Raw genomic sequence first — 22,625 nt, 5'->3', positions numbered from 1 at the left:
TCTCGCAAAGTCTAATGTGGGAACTCTTAAACAACAAGTTTACAGCCTAACCAGAAATACTGTATGCAAAGGTTATTTTTTAACTCCTTTGTTAAACTATTCCATCCTGCTTAGCTGCAAGAGTATGCAGTAACTCACAGCTGATGTGCTATTTTTGACCTAGAAACACTGGCAGCTGTTAAGGGAATCACTGTTTTTTGGAAAGTATCAAAGGATTTTTAGCACATAAACCAAATTTATGAACAGCTATTGCCCCCGAGAATAGAATTGTTTATGTTTTAGTATCGCAGCTGTCACTGGTGCACAGTTACTTTGTCCTGTATTAATCCCCTGAAAAGGTTGACACATCTTTACTCCAGTCACTGAAATATTTTATAAGTGACAGACTTCATCTGGCAGTGAATATGTATAATAATTTCTCTCTGTAAGGAGCACGCTGTGCTGACACTAATCTGTTTCTGTTGTCGTCTCCCTTTATTATCAATGTCTGCATTGTTTTTTCAGCAGCACAAAGGAACACAAATATGAAGCTTCTAATTGAAAAAGCTAAGTAATCAAAAAGCCAATTAATCATACAGATGAGCTCTGACACTTAGTGATGCAACAGACAGATGCCGCTTACTAGTAAGTGAAGTATCTTTGAAACGTGCGTATTTGATGTAACAATGATCTTCGAATTTCATCAGCATTCTTCACCGCAGAGGATAATGACGGCACGTTCCTTCAGACTGGCATTATTTTGCCACCTTCCTCTTGCACACACTTCTGCTGAAGTCAACATGAGTTCAGAAACAATAAGCTACCTACTACAGTGCTCTGCTAGTATTATTCCTCCTGCCCCCATTAAGCCCTGCCTCCGTAAGTCCTCCACGCTTTAAGATGCTGAACCTTCATTACCAGCTCTGTTTCCTGTGGAAAAGGCCTCTTTCCATTTCCTGTTATTCCAAATTGCATTTCTACCACTGCGCTCAAAAAACACCACCAAAACAATATTGTTATTTATTATAAATGATCCAAGATGAAACTATTTTGGGAGTGTCATGGCACATAGTGCCGTGATCAGTGATGAAATTTCAAGTGCAACTGCCCCAGCCAGCCCAGGGCATAGAAAGTGAGAGGACCAAAGAGATCTCACCCAGGGATAGTTTGCAAGGCATCTGTCCTGACTTCCCCGCTTTATGCTGGAGTATAAACCGTAGGGAGTAGCCATATTCCAAACCTGGCTTCTTTGCACCAAGGCAGTCTCTGAAATATGAAACTGATACGGCAAAACTACATCCTGGGTATAGCTATTGGAAAACTTTGATGAAGTTCTGATTCCAGGACAAGTGACTCCTGCCCTCCTCTAACTATACCACAACCTTAGTACTACAGACCCCAGAACTCTGCAGAAATTCAGGACCAGATTTTGGAAACAAGACTCATCCCATTTTCAGGACTTACAGAACATCCACTTCATTGTAAACTACAGACCTCAGAGCGGTAAAACAGATGTGAACATCTTGTCAAAGCAGTCCTTAGTAGATCCGAAATATAGAAACAAAAAAGTCAGACTGAAACCATGGCTGTCAACTGACCACGGTCCAACTACCACAGTCTGGAAGTCACAGCAGTTAAGACTACTACTGCTCTCCCACTACCAAATTTCCTGAACCCTGAGGCTCTGTATCTCCCACATATAATGTGCACCCAATTTTTCCCAACTAATTTAGGGGAGAGGAGGATGTGCACATTTATGTGAGAAAATATGATATCCATAAAATGTTTTATTGGTTACAAACAATGCATCTCTGACATTTCAAATTGGGCTCGAGTGATCTGAATCACTACCGTCCAATCTCAGTGTGGTCTAAAACTTAGTTAGAGCAAAAATTTACTAGTGCTTTCTAACTATGTGACAAATAACTCTGAAAGTAAAATTTATTCTTTCCCCGAGCATCTTGATGGTAGGTGTGTGAGAGTCGCAGACTCTGCCCCAAAAGTGTTTGACGCTGCGATGGAGACAGAAATTAAACATGGTAATTGTCCTTTTATTTGTTATCTAGATATTGTCAAGTAATGTCAAATTAAATAAAACGTGTTCGGTGCAGTTCGGTTGCAGTGGCTCGTACATGCCCTTCATTGCTGGAAAAGTAACCTTTTGTGAAGAGAAACAGCGTGTGCATAAATATTGCTAAATTGACATTTCATCAGTCACAACAATATTAGTCATTCAGGACTCAAAAAGTGATCCTCAAAGTCAAGTCCTATCTTTCCAGTCTCGGTCTTCACTTCCTCTTCCCAAACAGGAAGAGAAATAAAAACAAACTATTCTCAGGCTTTAACTTTATCAAGCTTATGAAAACCTCTTTTGATATTTAAGCTTACCCAAAAACCATGAAGTCAGTAGCAGAAATTAACAGCAAAACTCATTAAACAAGAAAAAGAGTCTCACCCTCTCTTCCAGTCGAGCCAGCTGCTCTTTGTAGTAGGCATCATGCTTCTTCAGTTCTCTGTCTTTCTCTTCCAGCTGCTTGGCCTAAAAAAAGAAATGTAAAGATAAAACTGGATCAAGAAATGCAGCACTTGCAAAGCAAAAAGTCTACTATAAATTGTACTAGTATAGTATACAGAGATTGAAGACTGCAGCCTATTAGTTTTTTGCCAAAACAGTACATTAATAAGATGATTGCTGCATTGAAAGCATAAAAAGCTCATCTATTGTCCTTTTTTTTTTGCTCAACAGCTGTGCCATAGTCTGTCCAAATGTATCTGGAAATGTCACAAGCATCGAACCCAAGTATACCATGCTGAAATTAAGCCTTCATTGAAAGATTAACTTCAGGATCACTATTGCATTTAAGACAACTTCCTATTAATTCTGAATTAAAATGATGCTTAGCCCGAACTGTTGTTCACTAAAACCCCAGGAATAAAACAGTGGTGGACACACAAAGGCCAATACCTGTGTGTGATTCCAAAAATTTCTTTAAGTAAACTGTCCTTGGTGATTTCCATTTATGCTACATGCAATACTAAAAGCAAAGAGCACTAAAAGACCTCTTTACTTGCCCATGCTAAAAGTCCAATCACTTTGAAAAGCACTGACATCTGGTTGTAGAAGGGCAGAAGTCCAGTGGTGGGGGAAAAAAAGGAAACGGCTCACACAGCTAACAGTACCTATCACAGTGAAAACTTTCCAAATTAGTTGATTATCACTCTAGCAATGCTGGTAGTTTCCTGAGTTAACTAGTAGTTAAAAGGACAGTAGAAGAAGTAGTGTACTGTGCCTTAAGGTCCAATCCACCAAGACATCCACCCACCTTGGTGCTTTCATTAAAGTCAACATAATAATTCGGATGCTTAAAGTTAAGCATGTGTATACATGCTTTTTTAAATTGGACTTACGTGCACAACTGCTTGCTTAAAGAAACTACCAGCATTGCTAGAGTGATAATCAACTAATTTGGAAAGCTTTCACTGTGGTAGGTACTGTTAGCTGCGTGAGCCATTTCCTTTTTTTCCCCCACCACTGGACTTCTGCCCTTCTACAACCAGATGTCAGTGCTTTTCAAAGTGATTGGACTTTTAGCATGGGCAAGTAAAGAGGTCTTTTAGTGCTCTTGCTTTTAGTATTGCATGTAGCATTAATGGAAATCACCAAGGACAGCTGAAAATAAATTACACATGTGGACTGCACATAAATATCATGTATGAGATATAAGAAGTCCTTCAGAGGGGAATGTTTGTCAAGGGATTGGTAATATGATGCAGAGCACTTCACCTCTAAGATACTCGTGCAAATTCATCCCAGGCTGATGATAATCAAAGAGCCATTCCACTGATGGCTGCTCAGTGGCCTCCCTAAAATGAGTCGCTGATCTCTACCAAGTCTCTTTCAGCAAAGCCCTAGCATCCCAACACCCACCACAAAGAGCACCCTCGTTAGCAGTACCAGCTGGGAGGACAAAGAGATGTGAAAATCATCCCTAGAGGTATAGTGTCCAAGTCACATTGCTGGATCAGCCTGAGGGAACTTAGAAAAGCCACTCCTCTCTAGAGTACTAATTTTGTAGATCTAGATCTTAAATTCTCCTTGTCAAGACCTGGAAGCTTTTTGCGCGTTCAGCGGGTGTGTTCACATGAGACGCTACATCACCATCACAGTGAGTTACCGCACCGTAGCTCATTCCTACGTAGTGTCACTGGGCATGAACCACGATGCCGATGCTACTGTGTACTTGGAAGTACTAAATGACTGCGCAGCCCGCTGCATGTGTAGACGCACCCAGCACGTATGAGATTTTAACGCAAATCATCTTTCAACGCAAAATGTGCACATTGCTTCCCTTGTTTCGTAAAGACTGCCATTTACTGGGTCGGACCATAAGTCCGTCTTGCCCAGTATCCTACGTCACAGTGGCAGAATGTGGATGAAAGGGAGGGGGAACAGGATCTGAGCAGGGCTTTTCCCCTGTTCCTCTCCCACGTGCCACCGCCAACATTTAATGTTCAGAAAGTTCTGATTCACAGGCCGTGCCCCTCACTCCTGTGCTCAAGAGTTACTGATGCCCCTTTCCTCCAAGAATGTGTCCAATCCCTTTTTGAATCTGGTTACACTGTCGGCTTCTACAACATCTTGTGGCAATGAGTTCCACACTTTAATTACACGCTGTGTGAAAACGAGCTTCCTTTTGCCCGTTTTAAACTTACCAACTTCCTAGTTTCATTTTATAACCCTCATTTTGGTATTGTGACACACAACAAACAATAAATCCTTATTTACTTTCACTTCACCATTTAGTATTTGGGGACACTTCTGTCTCCCCTCTAGCATCCCTTTTCCAAACTGAATAAGCCTAGCTCTTTTAGTCTCTCCTCGTATAGAAGTCCCTCCATACCGCTAATCATCCTTGGTGCCCTTCTCTAGTTCTTTTCTACCTTTTTGAGGTGTAAGGACCAAAACTGGGCACAATATTCAAGATTCAATATTCAACATGGATGTATAAAGGGACATAATGATATTTGTTGCTTTTACTATTTCATTCTTAATAATTATCAACTTTTTTTGCTCCTTACTTCAGTACATACCTTTTTTTCTACCTCCTGAAGCATGTAGAGTTAAAAACAAGTCAATTAATAAATGTATTATTTGAAGGGAGGATATAAAGCATATTAAATAGTATTTGGGAACCTAGAACATATTGAAACAATGGGGAAATGTTTATGCAGCTTCACCAAAGTCTCCTCACACAGGCTGAGAAGATTTTCTCCCTCCTCTACTCTAACCACAACCATCCTAATAAAAAGTAAGTTATTCGATTTATAGCTGAACTGGTAAATTTTGAACAGCTGCTTGTGTAGTCTAAGAATCACTTCAACTGGAAATGCATGTTATTACACTTATGGTAAAAAGGAATCTGGCGTACCACAAAAAACTACTATGTTCACTTAATTTAAAATATACTTCCTACTCATAGATGTAAGAGAGTCCCAACATGCTCCAAGAATCATCCAAAATGAAATATTTGCCATTTTTTGTCAGATACCTATCAATAATCACCCATATACATTTACATTTCAATAATCTAATGTGTGGGAGGAACACTGAACAAGAACCTTTCAGTAAGGGAGCAATTAAGTAATTTTAGTATCAGCACAACAGACACTAAAACCTTTGAATTTTACCAGTTTAATACAAAAATCCTTTCACCTTTCAGATGCTTAATGCATCTTAGTTCCCCCTGTGCATCTTCATTCCATGTGTTAAAATACCCACAAAGATCCATGAAATATGTGCAAACTACTTTGTTCAAGTACAGTCAAAAAGCTGAGTAACAAAGAAAATGTAATAGATATTCCATTATGACAATTCCAAAGGCTCACAGTAATTTAATAAGTTTTAGTTGTCAGCAACCAATACTACATCACTTCTTCCTGCTGGTGACACAAAGCCGGGCAATGAAACTGACTTTGAAAAGTCAATAGAGTGTAAAAAATGTGCCAAAGTGTCATAATATAATTCACCTTCCACATTTCCAAAGATTCACAACTCAAGGAACTTTGAGACAGAGTAGGACACAAAAGGTCAACTTTGCATAAAAATGACTGGGGAGACTACCAGGTACCTAATTGCAAACTCATTCTCCTCTCCTAGCTCAACGAATCAATTAAAAATCAATTCCCTCTACCCCACTGAAAGAAAACAATAGTAGCACATTAACTAACAGGCTGCTTTAGAAAGGAAACACAACTGATAGAACAAAGGATGTTACCAACTTACACACCATGGATATTAACAGCTTATATACCAACATCCCACACCAGGACAGCATCCAAGCCTACCTTACGTATATCTACAAGGGTAAGATGACAACTCAGAGTACAGATCTCAAGACATTACTGAACTTATACACTTCATCCTCACACACAACTTCACCTTCAATAACCAGCACTTCCTCCAGACCATGGGCACAGCTCTGGGCACCAAAATGGCTCCCCAATACCCAATATGCCAACCTTTATATGGGCCACCTGGAAGAAGAATTCCTCAAGAACTGCACCCTAAAACCCATGCTATTAATATATATAAATGACATCTTCATCATTTGGACTGAAAAACCTGCAATCTCTGATGGATTTCCATTACAAATTCAATAATCATCACCCCTCCACCAGACTCTCTCTTGAATACTCCAGCACCAACATTTCCTTTACACACAATGATCACGATCCAGAATGGTAAAATACAAACCACCACACACAAGAAACCAACGGACCAATGTACTTATCTGCACAGAACCAACAATCACCCTAAACACACCAAGAAAGCTGTAACATACAGCCAAGTGCTCTGATACCACCAACTTTGCACTGAGAACACCCGCAATTGTCACCTTGCAAATCTCAAAAAAGGCTTTCACCCAACAAGGACACTTCTCCAGAGACATAGAATGCACTTTTGAAAGAGCCACCCAGATACTACGTGAAGAACTGCTGCAGTACAAAAAGAAAATCCCCATGAATTGCACACCATTAATTATGACGTACCATCCTTCCCTGGAACCTATACAGAAAATCCTCTAACAATTGTAACCCATACTAGAAGAAGATGCAATTCTTGAAGAGATCTTCCTAGAACCACCCATCCTAGCCTTTAAACAAGTACCGAACCTTGCCAGTCTCATCACCAAAAGCAAACATCCTATGGTCCAAAGCACAGTGAATGGATCCAGACCATGCCAGGACAAGAAATGTAAAACCTGCCAATATATCTACACCCCACAACAGAACCATCACCATTCCTGGATCTTACAAATGCACCTCCATAAATGTAATATATCTCATCCAGTGCACCAAATGCTCTGATGAAAAATATGTAGGAGAAACAAAATGACTGCATACCAAAATGAACACACCAAAAATCTATCAAAAACAAGAATACCCAATTACCTACGGGTGCACACTTCTCACAAGACAACCATTCTCTCTCCAATCTTTCAGTTTTAATCCTCAAAGGGAATTTACAAAACACCTTTCACAGATGAGCCTATGAACTTCACTTCATAAATCTACTGGATACAAAAAATCATGGACTCAACATAGACACTGGATTTATGGCACATTATAAACTGCCTGCCATCAAATAACCACAGGTAACCTCTTAATGTTTTACCAGCTACATTCAATCAGCAGGTCTGCATTTCCACCTTTCCCTGCCCCAATCCACCTGTCTCACACCTATTGTCTCCGATGGCCTCTGATCCTCACTGCTATGCATTTGCATTTTCACAGACCTGCACAGAACACAAAACACCAGCAGACTCTCCCTGTGCCTGAAGAAGGGTGTTTGTGCCTGAAAGCTTGCAAAGAACAATTTTTCCAACTATTTAGTTGGTCTAATTAAAGGTAACACAATTACTCAAAGAACACTGTCTGCCATTGACAGAACAAGAAATCTACAGAAGGCTTTCAAAACTTTAAGCAGCAGACTGAAACCCTACCTGTTTCACAAGAAAAGCGGGCCATGGTAAAAGGCAACATAAATTAAAACACAATAATATTTAACATGGTTCAGTCTTGTCCATAAAGCATGCTCAGATCAGGAACCATGTGTTCCTAACCTGTACAACAACCCTGCAATGATGTAACATGGTTACTTATCTATAATGCAAAAGCAAATATCTTATTCATATCAAGCGATTACCATATTTTCTTCCATACAACACATTCTTTTCCTCAAAAACCCGTGGCTGGAAATTTCCATGTGCATTATACACAAGAGATACAGTAAGAAGAGTTACAAATACTCATGAAAGTCTCAAGTGAACAAGCCTTAAATACTGCAGAGAAGCTAAAACTGGATGGAGATGACGAGTGAAAGCCTATAATCAAAGATGGCCACAAAAAAATGACCGTTTTTCTAAAGATGGCTTAAAATATGTTTCCTGCTAGAAAATGTATGATGCGGTTCTCCAAGACAGTATCAACTACCTGGAAATGTTCTTCACAAAAAACACAGCACCGTAGACAAAATGAAACCTGAACAGAAAGAAAATTATTTTGTGAGTGAGAACTTCTATTCAACACAGAACCCATAGTATTCTGTAACAAGAAATGCAAAGAGCAAAAATGCTCGTTGACATGGAGCTAACCAGGAAGAAAACATAATTAAAATAACAAACAAACTCCACAAGTGCTAATTTTGAGGCAGAAGAATAATATGCTTCAGCTATAAAGAATTCCTGTTATGGAGGAGAACTTCAGTGTGTCATATTTTATAATGGAGTATCTGCATGCTTGATCAATTAGGATACTGAGGGTATGGCTTGTAGAGGCAATACTCTCCAACTATATGGGCCAAGGGCAAAAGGAAGTAAGGATGTAACAGGTCAAAGAATCTATGGAATAGGTGAAACTAGTGTCAAATGTTTGCATCTATGCAGCAACTCTGAATGCAGCTGGTTGTAGAACTAAAATTCTTCTTCTTCTAGGCAGGCATGGAGCCTACTAATCTGGATATAGAAGGCGTGTTTTTGTTACGCATCCATACATGCTCATATATTAATTTTAGACTCTAATAATTACTAATTATTATTATTAACAATTAAAGCTACAATCGTTTTGCCCTTTGTACTCAAATCTCAACACTTGCAGCCCAGTACTCTTAGCATGTGTAATATCTGCTGGTCATTCTGGAGGAATTATGTCTGTTTTTTTACCCAGAAGTATTTTAACTTGGTGATGCACCCATAGAAAACCAATAACCAAGTCTATGATTCCAGAGAAACCACACACACTGCTACTGAGAAGAAATGCTGCCTTTTGGTTGATACCTGACAACACACTGTATTTCCTCGAATACAATATGACCCAGGGTATAAGACAACCCCCCAACAATTAAGCTCTGTATATACAAAATTTATACATTTGTTCTAATTTCCCAAGTACAGAATCTAAGTATTGGAGGGTTGTCTTGAATCTCACTCCCCACTGCTACAGCAGGGAAAGCAGCGCCTGCCCCCTTGCCCTCTGTCCCATCCACTTCTCCCTCCTGTATCCTTCCTGTCACCCACCCCCTAGTTTCTGCCTCTTCTTCCCTGTGCTCCCTGAAGTTTATGCCTCTTTCCCTGCCTCCTCCCCCTTACTGCCAGATGCTCCTCGGGCTGCTTCATCCAGGCATACAGCACGTGGAAATTCACCCCATGCATGACCATGCAGCAATGTCAGTGCTGCTGATTGGCTGGGCAGGGAAAGGTGCTCCATGCCTGGGAAGGACACTGTTCCAAGTCAGAGCTGAGCTGTAAGTGGGGTCAGTGGTGGGGCCTCCAGTAAGGGGGATAAGGGGGATAGAAAGGAATGGGGGTGGGGGGCAAAAGGGAGGCAGGAGGCTGCTGTGGGACTGACACTTGCCTAGACCCAGGTTCAGGGCCAGAGTCAGAGCTACAGCAGTCCCCTGCTCCCCTCTTTGCTTCATATGAGAATGTAAGACTGGGGGAAAAACCTCGTCTTATATTTGAGTAAATACAATATTAGGGATCGAAAACTGCATGTTACCAAATCCAGGGTGTCCTTCATGGACTCAGGTTATTATCCAAAAAATTGTTTTTAATGTTTTTCCCCAAGCTGAGAACCAGCAAGAACTACAGATGTAAAATTTGTACTATGCTACTGACACTGTGACTACCTTGTGCCATTAGTAGCTATTCTGATACTCTTAGTCCATTGAAGCATACAAAACCTCTCTGGAAACGAGCACTCTTCATATAAACACAACGTCTGGTTTCCTGCACAGTGAAAGGAACTAGGGAATCTGCCAGGCCCTAAATGATTCAGCTGAAAGCATCTACCACATGGACAATGAGATTATATTTGTAGAATAGTGCAAAGCAAGCAAAAATTAAGAGGAAAATAATAGAAGTCACAGCAACATTTATATAGCAGACCACATAAACATGCCGTTGAGAGAGAATTCACTGCTGAAATATAAACTTGCAAGGTAATATTATATTTATGGGGTTGCAGAACATGATCTCAGTGAATATCAATTAGCCATAACAAAATAATTAACAGTAGCCATGTATTCAATTAGCTGAATGTTGCACTTTAGTTGTAAATGAGAAATTATACTAGGTTCATTGCTTCTTTACAAAGTAGCTCTAATAAACAAAGCATTTGCTTAGGTGCTACTTGGAAAACAGCTTTGGAAGGTCACCTTTGAAAGGCGGCCTAAACTTCCACTTATTCCGTGACAGTCACAGGCATCACTAGTACTCAGACTAAATTTAAATGCCCAGCTAGATTTCACATGCCAACATGGCAACTGGATTCACATAGTTTTGATGTGAATGCTCATAGTCGAGGAAGAGAGATATCTTCAGAAAGAACGCCACTCCTCCACGACACATGAGATTTTGAAGACCACGTGCTTCAGCTGAAAACCAGCAACTGTTTTTATACTTAGGGAGATACTTTTTTGTCAAGATGCTTTTGCCGAGCCCTTCCCATGCCACCACCAAAAATGCAGCCATCTTCAGGGTTGGGGGCTGGCAGCCAGGTGAACAGTCCGGGAGAAGCACAAGAAAAGAGGGGTGAATAAGTTCATAATTTTCAGACCATTGTGCAGGGTTGAGCTGCTTATTGCTGTTCTTCTGCTATACAGAGTTTTAGTCAATATACCATGATAATTTAATTTAACTTCATAGGATATACTGAAAGGAAGATTTCAAAATTAATTCTGGATATACTCTGCAACCCCAAACTTACCACAGACCCTTAGGTTAAGGAACTCATCTCTGAATTCACTGACACCCACTGAGTTTATGGGAGAATGCTATTGAGGTCTAAGTATTTTTCTGTTGGCAAAGAACAGACTGCTTCAAAATAATGAGTTCATTCTTTCAATGACCTCGACAAAGCATCGTCATCAACTTGGAGAGCTTAAAGACTTTCTCACATGCTTTCCAAGCAACTTCCACATGGTTCCTATTTTTTTTTTGAAGATAGAGGAATGGATAAGAGGACAAATAAAGGACAGACTTGGCTAAATGGTTTCCAAAGTTGAGAGTCTGATGAGACATCAGATCCAGTGTTTAAAATGGTAGTAAGAACTGTTTGTCAGATCCACTTGACAAGATGAGAAGAATGTCGCTCAATGAAATGCTAACTACAGAAATGAGGGCTTTTTTTGACAATGAATAAAAAGGAAAGGTCACAGAGGTATCTACTGGCCTTTAGGGAGGCCAGTGTCCAAAGAGAAAGTTAATATAATGATGGGTAAAAGACAGCAGCTGCTGGTATGTTGGTCTTCTGCAGTTCTGGAAGCATGGAGACCTCAGGGCAATGCCTGGGTATGACGTGCAAGTGAAAAAATGTAAAATGCTTTAAAAAATATTGGTCTTTCATGATGAGATCATACGGGAGAAGGATTGTAATGAAAACTTTCTCCACACAGGAAAATCCATGTTTAAACCAGGGTGTAAATTACACCACACAAATTACTTTGAATTAATTCCATTGTGCTTTGTGTCTATACTAGTGGTCTTCACCCCCTTTAGACTCAAGGTACCCCTTGGAAAATGCCAGCTCTTATTTTTTCACTTGTTTTTTATTACATAAAAATCACAGAGCAAAAAAGACTCAGAAAGACCACAACAGGTCAGAGTTTTTAACACTGTGGATTCCTATTTGAACTCTCTGAATTCATCTTACAAACCACGTTTGCACACCTAACAGCGTTAACACTGAGTGACACTCCACAGCACCCTCAATAGGATCTCACATCACCACGGTTGAGAATCACTGGTCTATACAATGCAAGGCAGCATACCAGGCAGAGGTGCTCCAAGTATACCCGCAGGACTATGAAATGGGAAGCAGCTTACTCCATTTTCCACGTGGAGTCCGTTACTCTGCAGAGACGCTCTCAGCATGTTCTACAACATGGTGCGTTTTTACACATGTATGCGCAGCAGCACCGGGTGCTTTGACAAGCGCACTGTGCTGCAACGCATGCAGTTGTATAAGCAGCAAATGCATATCAGCATGCAGAAAATGGCAGCAGTCCGCTTTGAACTAAAACAGACTGAAGGTGAACAATGCAAGTACCCAATGAATGCAAACTGTGAACATCTTCTGCCAGAAACTTCCCCTCCATAGTCTCCAAAATCATTTTCTTCTGTAGGTATAACTACTCAGGGTATCCATCACCCCACTACTAAAATTAATAGATATTATTTACAATAAATCCTTGTTAATTTGCCCTTATGAAGGTGGAGAATCATTGTGAATTAGTAGAACAACAATAACTATAAATCAAACAATGTATTCTGACATCAGTAATTTAGACTGCATTTCATAATTATTACCAAGTGTGCTATAGCATATTTTGCAAAACTAATGAAATCTTGGGAGCATGAGCTATTACCATATGGGCTTCACTTCAATGTGGAAAAAGACCACATATTTTGTATGTGAATTAAGCAACATTTGTGGATTAGCAAAGAGCCCATTCTATAAAGAAACTGCAGGAAAAAATGTACTACTGGTTACATGCATCAAAGTTTTTGCTAATTCATGCCCTTACTGGTAAAAAAAAAAACAAACCAAAAAAACCAAAACAAAACAAAACAAAAAAACACAAACCTATAGCAGGCATCTGTCTGTCTTGCAAGACAAAAGAGTTATGCTGAGTGAGTGAGACATCAGCTCACTGGATACAATCCTTGCTTGAAAGATAATAAAGCAAAGCTGGAATGACCTCTCCAGGGTGTAAAAGCCTGGGCAGTGTACATGGAGACACTGAGCTGCTCACACGCCAGTGTGCCCCTCTCGGCCTTGCTCGTTTAATCCAAAGGAAAGGCAAGTACCAGTACATTTGAAACCAGCTTGGCTACAGGCGGTGCCAGAGCAAAGGAGTTCGTCCATCTGTCCGGGCTCCGCTCCTGGACTGCCTGCCAACCAGGGTTAAAGAGCTTGGTCTACCATATCACAGAGTGGAATTCAGCTCCACGACCTTTTGGTGGCATTTCTTCTGTCAGAGGTAAAACTAATACCTCCCTCTAAAGTGTTCTTCTGTACAAAGCCATTCACATCCTAGAGGTTGCCAGGTTATTTAACCGTTCAGCACTCTACAGCACTTAATTAAAACACAGGGCTGAAGTCCTCTCCAGAACAAAAGAAGGGAAAGAATCATAGCCTTGTCATAATTATACTGATGCAAAACAAGGGCTATTGATAATAAAGACAAGGTACATTTATCACCAAAAAGGACTACTTAAACAGCATTAACTTACTGGTTTATGAAACTGAGGGTCAACACCTTCTAGATATGCTATCATCCTGACATACAACTGCATGACATATGAATGACTACCTTTAGCATTAAGTAATATGGGAAAAACTGTCGGCAGTGGCCTGCATAGCTGCTAAATGTATGCATCTCACTGAATGCACACACATATAACTTGAGGGTAAAAGAAAGCTGCAGCTTATTGGTGGGGTTTTCTGGTTCATTTGTTTGTTGGTGGGGTTGCTGGGGGGGGGGGCTTGTTTTTTATGATGACCACATGAACTTCCATTTAACTAATGGGTTTCAAAGGAGTTCAGCCATTACTAAAGAGTACCTGCATTGCTGCTTGTAGTCTGCTGCAATCTAATAACTTCCAGAAGATTTTGCTAAGAGCTGTTGTTGTAGCTTTTGTCTTTCCTCACATTAAAGTAGAGTTGAAAAAAAGGAAATGCTCCGTAAGTGCAAAACAGGACATCTTTAAATAAAACCTGAATGAACTTGTCTTATTCCATCTTTAACTCATCCCACTGCTAGAGTCAGAGTGGGTTCAAACCGCCCTACCGCCATTTTTCAGCGCAGAGACACTGATGCACGTGACACTCGAATGCTTTAATTAGCATGGCTCATTAATTAAAGCACCCTGCCTCCCCCCTCCCCCACCAAATCTCCTGGAGCATGTCTATAAATGCCCTATCATCCTAAGAAGAGCTGGGGAGCATTTGACGGATTACGTTCCCTATCCAGTTACCAATAAAGTGTTCACACCACAACTGTGACCATGTTCATTTGCTTCTTTAGACAAGGTGCTTGACCACTTAAAGGGGACGTGAAGAGTGAACCATTCTCCTGCCATTCTTACAGACCAGCATGGAAGCACATTTCTACTGCCCGTGCTATTGCTGTTCAAGGAATAAAAGGAAGATTTTAACCTTCAAGACTGTCAGTCTGGTACTCCTTACTCTTAGAGCAGTAATCAAACAGGATGGCACATTTCATCAATACTCATGCTCTGTTGGGGGCAGGGAATAATATGGCTCTTAGTATTTAATTTGTTTTGTTTTGTAAATGGAGGTTCAAGAAGTGTCCTTCACTATAAGTTAAAATAAGCATTAAACTAATTATCATTGACAATGTACTAACATAAGCAGTGATAACATCTCATTGAAACCCTCCTCGATGTCATTCTCATCCCAAATCCCATAAAACTTACTCAACCTTATATTTATTACTAGCATTACTCAACCTTGTATTTATTACTAGCATAGAAACATCGGTGATTATACATTCTCCCTTGATATTTTTCCAACTGTAGAAGTCTCAGTCACTGCTAGAAATAATTACAACTATATCTGCACCAAAATATTTTCATTTAGAAAGAGGTCATCATACTAGAGCTGATTGCTGGACCTGCCAACCTAGTAACCAATCTAGAAAGGGCATAATGTGATGCTGCAGAGATAGTTAAATGTTCAGTACCGATAAACTAAGAATGACGGGGCTGAGAGATTTCTTCATTCTCAACCAATAAAGTTGCCAGTTTAAGCCTGATACACAAAGTTTAACTGCTTGTGAATACTTTCAGCTACTGCTCACTTTAAGAAGTGAGGCAAAGGTAAAACTAACTAGTCATTCTGGGGTGCTTTCACTTTTTATCCAACATGAGATACCTGAAAGCAGATGTCTGGGGATGAAGGTGCTTTTAACTTAAGGTGTCTCAAGCGGGGGATCCAAAAATGGAAACATTCAAAGGCTCTATTCACTTTTTTAAAAGCTTGGCTTGATTTTCTATCGCATTTTCAAAATAAAGACTCTCAGTTTGGCAAAAGAAAGAGCCCCACAAGCCCATATCATTTTAACTATATATTGTTATTAAGGAATGGGTGACCATATGAAATTTGACATTTACAACATTTAATCAAACTTACAGCTGTGCGAGAGTTGTGAAAAACAGCCTTTTGAGCATTTAACCTTGACCTTAATGCCACAATGAGAATGCCATTTTGTCAGTTTTAGCCAACCTCCATCCAAAAGCAATGCTTTTCTCTCAAGGCACGTAGATGACTATCCATAAAAAAACAAAAACAGTTATAAAGTTAATTTGCTTGTCAGCATGTTAAAACTATGAGGTTATCACAAAAAAAACCACGTTGTGAGTTTTTTGTCTTTCTGCTCTGTCTTCTGTTGCTTGTAACATTTCTCAAAATAAAACAAAATAAATAATCATGGAGTCCAGCAATGCCTTTCATCAAAGAATCTTGGGTTATATTAGATGAGAGACGCCAGCAGTTACTAAATCTGTCTAAAAAAACATGACTGAATAAACTATTACCCAGCAAGACATCCAGTAAGATCCAGAAAAATATCCAGTAAGAAAATGAAGAATCTAGTAGCAAAACCCGGGAGGCCTCACTTCTGAGTGCCCTAATATAACTATACTCCTTTCTTTTTAAGACCATTTTTGGAAACATTTTACAATTTATTTTGGAATGAAACTCTACCCATTTTATTTATTATTTTTCTCGGACAAGAGAGAGGGCTTGCTGTGGGCACAGGAATGTCTAAACTGAATGAGAGCACATTTATTACTAAATAATATATCAGCGGACTTCTCTGTTGTGTGACATTGAGCAAGTTGCTTCATATCACACGTCTCAAGTTTCCCTTCACAAACTTCTCTTGTGCCGCTTGATTGCAAATTTGGAGCAGGGCCCTTCTCTCTGTGCCTTTGTACACGGCTTAAGATGATTAAACTCCATTCTCTGTTGGGGCCTTTAGACTGTAAGACAAATAAACAATACTGTAAGTAAGGACACTTTGAGAAAATCTGTAGGTCAGCTAGACATCCAGGAAATGAGAAAAGGAGAATAAGGATAAAGAAACAAAATAATCTCTTTATATAAATCTTTTCCACAGAGGATGTTGGGAATATACCTTCCCCAGACTACTCTTTCCAGATAATAAAGATGGACCTCTGTAGAGATAGAGGTGTCAAAAGTAGCCATGCTGGAACAAACTAATAAATTAAAAGAGTAACAAGTCACACCAAGATCAGATGGTATCTAGCCAAGGGTTTGAGGGTTGTAAGTGAAGCGGGTAAGCTGCTAAAACATGCAATCACTTCCTACAGGAAAGATAGGAAGTATATCCATCTTTAAAAGAAGAGTTGACATGATCCCAGAATTACAGATAATTGTTCCTTATCTGAGCCACAGTCCAGCATCAAGGAAATTAGGTAAAACAGATGGAGGAGGGAACTATAAACAGATGAACACAAAAGGACAAATCAAACTGGCTTCTGTACAAGGAAAAGTATTCTTCAATGGTAATGTGAGACCCGAAATTTAGTTTACGCCTATCCCAGTTATGCAGCAGGCCCAATAAAAGATATCACCTGCAAGAATTATTGCCACTCATGTGTTTCCTGGATCACCATAGCAACATCACCAGCTCAGTACTACGAAAACATGGAGATATCAGAATTTGCCACGTAAAATGGAAAATCTACAACTTAAAGAAAAACGCAGAAGCTTGAGGAAGGATAATATGATACCTGAAAGCTTGCCTATATCTATTCTAACTGTGCAGGTGGCCCAGGAAAATGTACTGCCCACAAGAATTCTTGCCCCGCTAAAATTATTAGATTTTTTTTTGATGTACTCTGAAAATATCCCTCCTGCGAGATACAAAAATTAAGTAATCCTACAATACAATTAAATTACTGCCTTTGGTTAAGAGCTTTGTGAAAGATCAAACACAATGAACATACAGTCAGCTTTCCACAGAGCAAAAGTTAAAAAGTTTGGGTACCTCCAATAAACCAGCAGAGGAGATGCATGATAAAATAGCAACACCAGGAGATATCATTTATGGACATCAAAAAAAATGAGGATGTAAGGAATATCAGAGGGACCTAACAAAGCAAGACGTTAAGAGGAAGTCTGAGGAGAAAGAGAGGTAACTGGTGGTAAAGTTTGAAATGATATATATGGAACTGTGGTTAAAAATAGCAAGCAAGCAAAATACCAGAGCAGGTAAGGAAATAAACAGAACATAACACACGAAATACAACATTGTTTGAGGATCAAAGGTACATCTTCACACATGCAAAGTACCAGTCATGAGATACAAAAAACCCCAGAAAGATCCAGAATGAAAAATTATTGGCAATACCAGAAGTCCTCCATATGCAGACAGACTAAAAAGGCCGGGAGTATTCAGTGCAATGGACATAACAGAGGTAGACAAAACAATTAATTGTTTAGAAAAGGTAAACCAGGCACTCTATTTACTTTGTCTCCTAACACAAGAAAAAGGGGATAGTCAGTGAACAGTGAAATTGAAAAGCAACAAATTTGAAACTAATTAAATGCGTAATTAACCTGTAGAACTCGCTGCCATAAGTTATCACGGAGGCCAATTCCTCAGTAGAATCCAAAAAACAAAAGTGAAATAGATTCATACTAACTCTAAAAATATCTACAATTACAGTAAAACATTTTGGCTTTCACAAAGGACAGAAACCTAATGGCTCACAGGACAACGAGCATATCTAAACACTGCCAGTCGTCGACTACCACAAATTAGGAAGAAAACTATTTTACGGTGAAATTATTCTGTAACTACTCACAGAACAGTCCCTTCCATGGGGCACCTAGCAATGGCCGTTGTCAGACAAGATACTTCAATAGCTTCATTGGGTGCAAGCAGCTTCTGATCATATCTCTAGGCAAAATTTTAAAAATATTTAAGATCTGTCTTTTATTTTCCCATCGTGTAATCTACATATACTTCTATGCAGACAAGATTTCAGAAACAAGACATCTTGCAGAATATCCTGTCACTTGCGTTCAAGGGTAATGACCAAGCCAGGGCGGAGAGAACAAGCATTAAATGTAGATTTAGGTGCTTAGCAACACAAATATTTAACATGAGTCTAAGTGCTGCTGAAAGAGAACCCATTTTTCCACAGTCCCATTCTCATCTTATTTTTTTGCAGAAAGTCATCTCACAGAACTTCTGCTGCTGGCCTCATTAAGTCTTTAAAAAAAGAAAAATCCATGCACCTGAATATGGGTTTGCAGACTAAAGAGGTGAAAAGGTGTTGGACATACAATAAAAAGAAAGAACATCAGTTCTGTGCCCCAAGCGTGTGTAAGAAATGCTCCTGATCTCTTCCCACTGTTCAAGTCACAGGTGCAAATGACATCCTGCTTTGACATTTTACCAGCCCTAACTGCATACAGTGGTGCATTCAGTTTAGCCCATAAAATCCTATCTAAATGCACAAAAAAATACGAATGAACCATATATAAGCCATATGTTCACATGCCCCTTCCCTTTGCATTGAAAGACCCTATAAAAGAAAGAGGAGAAAGGGGGAGAGGAAGTTGAGCCAGGCACTAGGCACCAGATCCTGGTCCAGGGAGGTAATCAGGGCTGCCTGTGTGTTTGGACATATGCCCCAAGCAGCTGGGAGTGCTGCTAGCTAAGTGAGAGCTGGGTGATTACCGCCCCGGTCTGACAAAACCCCTACCGTGGGGACAAAGCCAGTCCAAGCTCAGCAGGATATAAAAGAAGACGCCCCAAGTGACCAGGGAACTGACAATAGTGAAAGAAGAGGCTAGGAACTATTTAGAAAAGCTAGATGTGTATGCATCCACAGGGCCAGACAGGATGCACGCGAGGATGCCAAGGGAGTTGGCCGATGTGATTGCAGAGCTGTTGGCCATTATCTTGGGAAATCTGTGGTGACTGGGAGAGATACTGGGTGACTGGAAAAGGGCAAATCAGGTGCCCATCTTTAACAAGGGGAAGAAAAAGGATCAAGATTCAACAAGGACAAGTGCAAAGTCCTGCATGTAGGATGGACCAATCCCATGCACCAGTGCAGGCTGGGGCTGCCCAGCTAGGCAGCAGCTCTGTAGAAAAGGGCCTGCTGGCGACGGTGGACAGTAAGCTCGATACGAGTCAACAGTGTCCCATTGTGGCCAAGAAGGCTAATGGCATTTGGGGCTGCACTAGTAGAGCTTTGCCAGCAGATCAAGGGAACAGAAATGGTGAGGAGGCTGGGGGACAGGACTTGTGAGGAGAGGCTGAGGGAACTGAGCTTATTTAGTCTGCAAAAGAGAAGATGAGAGGGTTTAACAGCAGCTTTCCAGTCCCTGCAGGGGGGCTGCAAAGAGGATGGAGCCGCACTGTTCTTGGTGGTGGCAGAGGACAAAACAAGGAGCAATGGGCTCAGGCTGCAGCAAGGGCGGTTTAGGTTAAGTATCAGGAAAAACTCACAAGGAGGTTAGTAAAGCACAACGGTCCTGAAATCTCCTTCCATAGAGGTTTTTAAGACTCGGCTAGACAAACATTTGGCTGGGATGTTATAGGCAGGGGTGGTCCTGCTTTGAGCAGAGGGCTGGACTAGATGTGACCTCCCGAGCTGCCTTTCGGCCCTCACGTTCTGGGATGCACTGTTAAAACAATTGCTTTAGGTCTGGAATTCTTCCCCCACCATATTATTATTACATTACTGTCACAACTAAGAGCTCCAGTCCTGGAACAGGACCCCCCGTCTCCTAAAGCATGCCATTTTTCCTTGCCTGTGTGACACTGTTTTAGTTTGCATACATGCGAAAGATATTAATGGCTAAAATTATTCAAATAATATTTCATTACTATTTGTTTTGTTTTATTAATTGCATCTCTGTAGCACACAGAGATCCCAAATCAGGATGACGGTCCCACTGTACCAGACACCGAGGAAGACGTAAGCCATGATGCGAGGTTCGCCAAATCGATGACAAGTTCAGTGTAGTGCCTTTATTGCATATAAGATGCTATAGTCCAAAGGTGAAGTAACAATGGGGCTGGGAGCTTTAATATAATTTCTGCATGTGTGTGTGTGACTGTGACGGGGCGCTTGGGGAGCCTGTCATTTTAAGAGGAGAGAGGATGAGGGAGAAGCAGACTACAGGTGTGGCAGCGGCCAATTAAGGAGATACTTGGTCATCAGAAGGGGGCCGAGCTTGAGGCATACAAGCCCGTGGGCCGGGCTGCTCGAGGAGTCTCGTCTCAGGAGTCAGAGAAAGGAGCTTCTAGCAGCAGGGCTCCCAGCAGAACGGCTGAGCTGGGGTAAGCAGCACAGAGCCCGGGAATGGGGCCGGTTTGAGAACAGGGCCGGGTGAGCCCACAGCCTGGAGAGACGAGCCTTGGAAGAGATAGGCCTGGTGCCGGAGGGCCCAGAGCGCAAAGCGTGGGCCGGAGCACTTGGGCGCAGAGCCTGCAACCCAGGAGGGTCAAGGACTGGGTCTGGGAGCCCGTAGAGCCAGAGACTGAGGGGTTCGAGGAACCCACAGCCCAAGAGAGGCCAGGAGTGGGACTGGGAGCCCGTAGCCCAGGAAGGGCATGTGTGAGCACGTTACCTGTGAGGCACGGGATTGGGTGCTGGGGAGCATGGAGCCCACGTAATAGGCCCTTAAGGCAATGGCCACAGACCCCTGTGATTAGGAGAGTGAGACCAGGCTTGGCAAGCCATGGGGCAGCTTCTCTTCATCAGAGTTAATGATAAGAAATGCATCATCCAAGCACGGCAGGTGAGAGAAGGGGGAGCAGCCACCCCGGGGAAGAGCACTTGTTACAGCAACCTGGGGAGGTCACTATCTTTGTAGTGCACACGTGACACACACCAAAAAATAACGCTTTCAGACGTGTTTGCTGGATGAATATGCATACAATACTTCAAAAATGAAAAGCCCTGGACAAATACTGAAGAGATATTTCCTGTACATATTCACTGTGGGGTTTGTATGCAAGAGACCTGCAAGTACACGCACGTGTGCACACAAGCATGCGTACGTACGCACACAACTGCATCCAAATCCGTTGTTCAGGTACAGGAAAGGTATAAGATGGCAAGTGTTACTAAAACAATTGGTGAGGGGGAACCTGTACCATTTTAGATAATTATTAAAAATGGTATATTTTTCCATAATCCTCCTGTGCTGCCCCAAAATTTAGGGCACAGGAGACCAGTACGGTTTTACCAATTACTAAATGCTTAATGCTAAATGCAGAAACTCATTTGTCATGTGATACAGACTTTTCTAGGCCACCGGTGGAAATGTCTATTTTTCTCCTCCTTCTAAATGAGAAGAGACAAACTGGCTGCTTGGAAAAGTGGCACTTTCTATTACCGGTATTTATATGAAACTGAAAATAGGCAGTATAATGACATTTTGCAAGCTAATTGACAAATTTTAGAAGTCTTCCCTTTTCTTAGAAGAGCAGAACTAAAATGCCTCTGCAGAGTAAGATTTAATTCAGTGATTTTTCTTAAATAGGCACAAGAAGTAACAAGAAGTTCACGCTTCCCAGACAATATACAGTTCATGACACTTTGTATATTAGACGATTAAAAGACAATGTGCTCCTGCGGGGAAACAAAATGGAAGCCTACACTATAGGTTGAGGGATTTTTCTTTGTTCCTCATTTGCTTCTGTCTGGCGTCAGATGAAGACAGAAGTGATGATGATGCGATCAAGGAAGATGGGCTGAAAATATCAGTAAAGGGCTGATATTTCTTGTTCTCTGCAAACACTCCTCTGTCCTACTGTTTGTGCGTCCTGAAGTAATATATACTCAAGAGATACAAGGTAGAAAAATATTGGCATTCAGTAAATTGTTCCTAGAACCTTTTAAACTATTTTCCATTTATCTGAAATGTGAGGGCCCAAAGCTACACAGAGAGAATTATTTTGAATTTTAATAGAAAACCATGTGTAAAGCGAGCTTCTAGCATCCACAAACAGCTCTGGAGGATTCCAGCTAGGTACTACCATGGAAAAGAAGAAACACTCACTAATTACC

At 40.9% G+C, this 22,625-nt stretch overlaps 1 protein-coding gene across 3 annotated transcripts in view; it reads right to left on the bottom strand.

Annotated features, from left to right (window-relative positions):
* The window catches only part of CHCHD3 (coiled-coil-helix-coiled-coil-helix domain containing 3), a 223,496-nt gene that overhangs the window by 74,207 nt on the left and 126,664 nt on the right, over positions 1 to 22,625 (bottom strand). For all 3 annotated transcript variants that reach the window (XM_090041549.1, XM_090041548.1, XM_090041547.1), the window contains exon 5: positions 2,435 to 2,518. In XM_090041549.1, coding sequence (XP_089897675.1) covers positions 2,435 to 2,518 — 84 coding nt within the window. The remainder of the gene's footprint in view (positions 1 to 2,434; positions 2,519 to 22,625) is intronic.

Source organism: Crocodylus siamensis, chromosome 4 (genome assembly GCF_052110815.1).
Source record: "Crocodylus siamensis isolate JL-2025a chromosome 4, ASM5211081v1, whole genome shotgun sequence".
NCBI classification, from domain to species: Eukaryota; Metazoa; Chordata; order Crocodylia; family Crocodylidae; genus Crocodylus; species Crocodylus siamensis.
Note: the sequence above shows the minus strand (reverse complement) of the source record. Positions and strands in the feature narration are given on the sequence as shown.